The sequence below is a fragment of the Zea mays genome, chromosome 1, assembly GCF_902167145.1.
Source record: "Zea mays cultivar B73 chromosome 1, Zm-B73-REFERENCE-NAM-5.0, whole genome shotgun sequence".
NCBI classification, from domain to species: domain Eukaryota; kingdom Viridiplantae; phylum Streptophyta; class Magnoliopsida; order Poales; family Poaceae; genus Zea; species Zea mays.
The window spans coordinates 108822739-108830099 of NC_050096.1; the positions used below are offsets into that span (position 1 = coordinate 108822739).

The following is a 7361-nucleotide window of genomic DNA, read 5'->3' on the forward strand; positions in this document are numbered from 1 at the left end:
AACAGGGCCTAAATCATACGCTCACAAAAGAATTAAGGTAGAACTCAGCTAAAAAGCAGTAGCTTTCTCTGGCTTCGCCACACCACTACATACGGTTTTTATGAGACTATATTGTACAAGCTTTATACAGAGCTTATTCATCACTACTAATAAATGGTTTAACTGCTCAAACTTCCAAAAAAAAACCCGGCTTTACTAATAAAGTGCAGCCGTGGCGGACGAGAAGGTTGCGGCCGGGTGGGTACGAGTACGAGAAAACTCCACCAATGACAAAGGGGTGCGCCAGTTTTCTATTTTCACCGTAGCATGGACCGATGGAGACCCATACCGCAGCAAGGTCCGGGGTCCCCTCCCGGAAACAACCACTAGTGCAGTGTGAAAATGCGAGATCGATCTGGACGGACGCGTCGTCGGCCAGCCAAAGTCGCACTCTGCGACTTCCACTCGCCTATCGCGGGGACAAGGGCACTAGCGGTTTGTGGGAGTGCCCGCGCGCCGAACCAACCAGGCATGCAATCATGTAAAATAGTACTACTACTAGTATTAGCGTGTGCCGTTCGGCCGATGACCACTGCCTGCCGCCGTCCGTTTGGCTCGCCACCATTTCTTCCCTGCCCTTCCCTGTTTCCTGGCCTGGCTTTATAATCTCTCGGTCGCTACTGATTGCCCGGGTCACTACTTCCTTCGGTTTTACTATCCCTTCGTTTCCGCTAGCCTTCTCCTTCCAGAGCAACCGCGCCATTCGTCTCCTCCGTCTCGTTCGTAGTGCAACACATACAGCCTCGTCTGGTGAAGTGAAAGAACGACAAGATCTGTGGTACGGCGGTGCCGGCCGACATCCACCCACTGTGCTACCCCTTGCGGTTCCAGCCAGCGCAGCGATCGATTCCCGCTGGCCGCTGCCGTCGGTGCCTGCCCGGTCCTCCACTCCTCCCGCTACTAGTACTAGTACCAGCACACTCCACTGTCCACTCCACTGCCAGTGCCATCCCATTCCCATCCGAGGTAAACGCGTCAACGCGACCAGCTCACCTCGTCATCTCCCATTCTCTTTCATATTTGCATGCATCTCGGTTCTCGGATGTTCGTCCCCTGCGCCTTTTTTTCTTCTTCTCTGCCACCCCGCACCCCGCACCCCGGTAATAAAAGTTTAATTTCTCCTCGCGTTACAGCTGCAGCGCTCGACGACGGGGAGAATAGCGTGGCGTGGGCGGCGCCATGAAGTACAGCAAGGAAGATAAGCCCGAGAGGGCGGGCGGCGCCGGCGCAGGGTCCAGGGCGGTGCCGGTGGCGCTCGTCGTCGTCGTGCTCTGCGCCTTCTCCTTCTACCTGGGCGGCATCTACAGCACGGGACGGAGCCTGCTGGACTCCATCCAGCCGGCGCCGACGGCTCTCCTCGCCCTCGGCGCCGCCACGACGACCCGCCGTCCCTCCGACGACGGCCAGGCTCGGCCGGCACTGGCGTCCACGGCCGCCGTGGCGTTCCCCGAGTGCCCCGCCGACTACCAGGACTACACCCCCTGCACCGACCCCAAGCGCTGGCGGAGGTACGGCAACTACCGCCTCAGCTTCATGGAGCGGCACTGCCCGCCGCCGCCCGACCGGCAGCAGTGCCTGGTGCCGCCGCCCAAGGGGTACAAGCCGCCCATCCGGTGGCCCAAGAGCAAGGACCAGTGCTGGTACCGGAACGTCCCCTACGACTGGATCAACAGCCAGAAGTCCAACCAGCACTGGCTCGTCAAGGAGGGCGACCGCTTCCGGTTCCCCGGCGGCGGCACCATGTTCCCCAACGGCGTCGGCGCGTACGTGGACCTGATGCAGGGCCTGGTCCCGGGCATGCGCGACGGCACCGTCCGCACCGCGCTCGACACCGGCTGCGGCGTCGCCAGCTGGGGCGGCGACCTGCTGGGGCGGGGCATCCTCACCGTGTCGCTGGCGCCCAGGGACAACCACGAGGCCCAGGTGCAGTTCGCGCTGGAGCGCGGCATCCCGGCCATCCTCGGCATCATCTCCACGCAGCGCCTGCCGTTCCCGTCCGCCGCCTTCGACATGGCGCACTGCTCGCGCTGCCTCATCCCCTGGACCGAGTTCGGCGGCCTCTACCTCCTGGAGATCCACCGCGTCCTCCGCCCGGGCGGCTTCTGGGTGCTCTCCGGCCCGCCCGTCAACTACGAGAACCGCTGGCACGGCTGGAACACCACCGCGCAGGCGCAGAAGGCCGACCTGGACAGGCTCAAGAAGATGCTGGCCAGCATGTGCTTCAAGCTCTACAGCATGAAGGGGGACATCGCCGTGTGGCAGAAGTCCGCCGACGCCTGCTACGACAAGCTCACCCCGGTCACCACGCCCGCCAAGTGCGACGACAGCGTCGACCCCGACGCCGCCTGGTACGTGCCCATGCGCTCCTGCGTCACGGCTCCCAGCCCCAAGTACAGGAAGCTGGGGCTCAACGCCACGCCCAAGTGGCCCCAGAGGCTCAGCGTCGCCCCGGAGCGCATCAGCGTCGTCCCGGGCAGCAGCGCCGCCGCCTTCAAGCAGGACGACGCCCGGTGGAAGCTCAGGGTCAAGCACTACAAGACGCTGCTGCCGGCGCTGGGGAGCGACAAGATCAGGAACGTCATGGACATGAACACCGTGTACGGAGGATTCGCAGGCAGCCTCATCAAGGACCCCGTCTGGGTCATGAACGTCGTCTCCTCCTACGGCCCAAACTCCCTCGGCGTCGTCTACGACAGAGGGCTCATCGGCGTCAACCACGACTGGTTGGTAACTTAATTATATCTTCGATTGGTTCCAATCAAGTTCAGTAGCTAATTGCCTCATCCACGGATGGTATACTAATAATAATGTTTATTTACAGGTGTGAGGCGTTCTCGACATATCCACGCACCTATGACCTGTTGCATCTTGATGGCCTGTTCACAGCAGAGTCTCACAGGTAAGAGAAGAAGAAGAAGAAGCAGCAGCAACGAATGGATCTCAGTTTCTCAGCTCTGCAAATTCAATAATCCAAAATAAATAAATATCATCACCAACCAATTGCAATTGCAACTGCAGGTGCGAGATGAAGTACGTGCTCCTTGAGATGGACCGTATCCTTCGTCCCACGGGCTACGCCATAATCCGGGAGAGCACCTACTTCCTCGATTCTGTGGCACCCATTGCCAAAGGGATGCGATGGAGCTGCGAGAAGCACAGCAGCGAGAACAAGGCCGACAAGGACAAGATCCTCGTCTGCCAGAAAAAGCTTTGGGCAGGAAAGCAGTGACGAGAGAGGATCATCCTTCTTCCTTCCGAGTATAAAAAAGTAGGCATCCAGATCGGCCAACAAGGCAAGAGGCGCTTCAATACACATGGAAGATGAGCGAGTACTTCTGATACAAAGAGTGTTCGGCAGTTATTATCAAAATAAATAAGCCGAGTAAAACTCCATATAGGATCCAACAGTTACCATTTTTCATTAATCACAGTTTAATTCTTTTTCTGTACCGACAGTTTGTAGGCAAGGAGTGGGTCAATTCATATACCATATGGTGAGCAAATGTAAGTTTACTCCACACTAGATGTGTATAGCTTGGTTGGTGCTACTGCTATCGATGTAATAGCGGGCCACGTATTTACTTCACATGTTTTGTGGATCAATATACTATGACTGTGATGTCCTAAAGCGACGGATTTTGTTGAGTGCTGCTATCAGTTGACGTCGCAATGCATTGTTCTTGAGCAAGCAATTCCTCTGAAATTGAAATAGAAACAAACAAGAAAAAGGAACCGGTAATGCAATGTAGCCAAAGGGGGCAAAAAGAAAAAGGAATCTGAGAATGACCATCCCGGTCCATCCCTACAATGAGGGTACTAAAATGAGTAAAACAGGCCGAATCATCGAATCAGATTACTCATGTCCGGATTAAAGCAGCATTTTTTTCAGCTTGGATAACAAGAGCCTGCATTCTACAGACAGCAAGGCAGAGTAATTGAATAAATAATTTATATGGAAAACACGCCTAGATCATTCCTGATAGCTCGAAAACTTTCTGAAATCCACTACGTGATGCCCTTAACCTGTTATTTGAAGCCACCGAAACGTCGGAATTAGAAGAAAGGGAATTCAGATGTGTAATGTTTCAACTATTGATCTATCTGTCCATTCAAATCTAGGAGTGTTACCAAATAATACCATCAATGGTGGTGCCTCTAGTAACTGAAGAGAGCTATTTGAGACCTATCATCAATGTCAGTGTAACCGCAAGCCACTAGCAAAAGGTCAGCCGGAAGAAATTCGACTCCATGGTGCTTCTCGTCTGCTCAAGCTCACATGATGTGTGACCGCCAACTCTCGTAGATAGGGTCATCTTTTCTTTGATTATTTTTTTTCACAGGCTCTATGGCGGGGGTTTATTTGTTCTGCCTAAGTGTTACCAACGTTTTTTTTAATGGTAAACAGGAAGGAAAAGAAAAATGGATTAATTTTACTAATAAGAGTAGCAGCCTTCTGTTAGTTGCAAGGGTCGCCGACAAATTCATAGTTTCAAGTCATTTTAACTTTTAATCCAACAGTGATTGGATACTTGGTATTACATAAAGCATCATTGCTTGATTAGTCCCTTATATCATGGGATCGACGGTCCTGTGGGATCGGATGGGTGCACACCGTTGGATGATGATCTGATGATATCGGGCACGTAGAGCTTCACGATTAGTTCTGGGCCGTTGGATCTAAATCCGAAGGTTTGCGTGGCGTACCGGTTCGGGGCTGGTGGGATTTAATCCTGACCATTCCTATCAATCGAATGGCCGAGATCGGTTCGTACCCTTTTGCCATGGTGAGTTTGCAAAAGAGTCCCTGAGTTAGATGGAAAACAACCCGCTGTCCTAGTACAGTTAGAGAACCTTCAAAATAGGTCATGCTTTTAGCAGTTTAGTCCCTGAGCTTCTAAGTAATAATGTCCGCAGTCCAAGCTGAAAGGATCACGATTTCTAAGAGGGGGTGAATTGGATTTCTCTTAAAAGTTCAACAACAATTAAACCCTAAGCAAATAATTAAACCCTAAGCAAGAGCCCAACTTCACTCAACTACTAGTAATAAAAGAATACTACTAGAAAAACAAAAATCCTAAGTCATTACTTCAACTACTTGCTGAACAATTGAACAAAGTAAAATGCTTAAATTGAATGCGGAATGTAAAGCAAAGTTGAGAAGACTCCTCCAATTTTTTGTCGAGGTGTCAAAGAGTCCTCACTCTTCCCTAGTCCTCGCTGGAGCACCCGCGCAAGGGTATCGCTCCCTCTTGGTCCTCGCAAGAACTAAGTGCTCACTATGAGGTGATCCTTTGTCACTCCAGCGCGGTGGATCCCTCACGACCGCTTACAATCTTGAGTCGGGTCACCAACAAATCCTCCGGTGTGATCACCGTGCTCCAAATGCCACCAAGCCGTCTAGGTGATGCCGATCACCAAGAGTAACAAGCCATAGACTTTCACTTGACCAAGAGAAGCCTAATGCATGTGGTGTGTGCTCTAGGTGCCTCTCACTTGCACTAATGAGATCCTAACACGGGATTAAGATTTTATAATCACCTCACTAGGCTTTATGGTGCTTGCAATGCTCTAGCAATGTGTGGTCATTAATGTGGGCAGCAAGACACTCAATAAGGTATGTGGAGGGGGTATAAATAGTCCCACCCACCAAACTAGTCGTTACCTGGCTGTTCTGCGTATGGGCGCACCGGACAGTCCGGTACGGCACTGGTGCGCCAACGGTCGACTCCAACGGCTAGTTCTGACAGCTAGCCGTTGGGATGATGGTACACCGGACAGTCCGGTGTGGCGGCTAAAATTTATTTCCTCAACTCGTTGCTCTCGGGTTTTCTCGGGGGCAGAGGCGCTGCCCCTGGGGCTGGCTGGCCCCACTTTCAAGGGGTGCACCGGACAGTCCGGTGCCCCTAAGACAGAAACCCTAACTTCTTTTTCCTTTTATTTTTCGAAAGCGTTTTCGTTCTAACTCGTGAGTGTGTTATAGAGTGACACGTAGCACTAGATGTGAGTGTGAATATGCACCAACACTACACTAGAAATCTCTTGGTCAAACTACTCATCCACAACCCTGTCACACCCGGTTTTAGAAGGTAAACCGAATGCGAACCATGTACGTGCCAGGATCAGTTATTCACGTACACAGCAGTTACATAACATGGACATCATCACACGGTGCTCAAAATAGTATTAATAGGGAAATAATAGTCGATTACATCATACGTCTGAGACGTCCATATAGTTCTTACAATAAATCAAAGTGCGGAAAAGAAACGTAGATAACCGCGGCCTTCACAGGCAGCCGACTGGGGGTTGCCGCTAACCCACACCTAGAACTCGTCGTAGTCTTGGAACTCCTGGAAGTCTCCTTCCACAACTTCATCTTCGCCTGAGCAGTGGTTGCAATGCTGACAACCTGGGGATGGGGGGGTTTTGGTGTGTAGAGCAAGGGTGAGTACACATCAACATACTCAGCAAGTATCTCGTTTGGCTGTAGTGGACTAGCTTTATATGGGGGTAAGTCAAGCAGTTGCTTTTAGTTGGTCATATTATTATTTACTAGTAGAAAGCCAGGTTTTAACATTAACCCAAGTTATTAGCCCGATGTACCCTTTCCAAATGGAAAGAATACCACTTACCAGCACCATAGACATAACCAAAACCATCAGTCTCATTGCCACCTGTAAACCAAAATGTCTCTGATCAAGTACCACTAATCATTGGAGCTCCCTTGGCCGCTCATAACCGCGAGCACGGCTGATATATCAGTTTTCAAACACTCTGCAGAGGTTGTGCACTTTACCCACAAGCCGTGATTCCCTTTCTGCCCGGAGATCATGACTCTCCATTGGTCACTACCAAGGTGACCCAGCAGGGCATCACTACGTAGCCTTTACAAAGATTCCCCGGGGCTGTAGCCGCCCGTTAGGTTTCCTAAATGTACCGCACTCCTCCCCAAGGGACAAATCAACCTTGGCAGAGCGAGCCGCATACACCGAGCCCCATTGACGGCACAACGGCTAAGCGAACTACACCCCAGATCCTCTAATTATTCAGCTAAGGGCGTCCCATTCCACCCTCATGGTTGCACTGTTTTCCCGGGCGGTCATCCATAGAACATGTCCTTACAGAGAGGCACTCGAGAAACCGCTCGAGCCCCCTTAAAGGCCACAAGTACAACATCATCATAAGAGAAGAGAAAACAGTGTATCATATATAATCTCATCATGTTCATTGATTAGAGTTGAGCAATAGCATGAAGCTAAACAATAATAATCCGACCCAAATAGGTAAACAAGGACATGGATAACAAAAGCTAGTCAATCCTT

General features: G+C 51.5%; 1 protein-coding gene across 2 annotated transcripts; it reads left to right on the forward strand.

Annotated features, from left to right (window-relative positions):
* The first annotated feature begins 656 nt into the window (after positions 1–656).
* On the forward strand, positions 657–3684 carry LOC100285922 (ankyrin protein kinase-like). Of its 2 annotated transcripts, none has more exons than XM_008682538.3 (4): positions 657–1083; positions 1173–2762; positions 2861–2938; positions 3058–3684. In XM_008682538.3, the coding sequence occupies exons 2-4, from the start codon at positions 1219–1221 to the stop codon at positions 3266–3268; spliced, it is 1833 nt and encodes a 610-aa protein (XP_008680760.1). In that variant the 5' UTR covers positions 657–1083; positions 1173–1218; the 3' UTR covers positions 3269–3684.
* The last annotated feature ends 3677 nt before the right edge of the window (positions 3685–7361 follow it).

Excerpts from the sequence above, each read along its gene's own strand:
- LOC100285922 (XM_008682538.3), top strand. The coding sequence starts at position 1,219 with ATGAAGTACAGCAAGGAAGATAAGCCCGAGAGGGCGGGCGGCGCCGGC. Across the intron at positions 2,763-2,860 it reads ATCGGCGTCAACCACGACTG|GTGTGAGGCGTTCTCGACAT; the intron begins GTTGGTAACTTA and ends GTTTATTTACAG. Across the intron at positions 2,939-3,057 it reads TTCACAGCAGAGTCTCACAG|GTGCGAGATGAAGTACGTGC; the intron begins GTAAGAGAAGAA and ends TTGCAACTGCAG.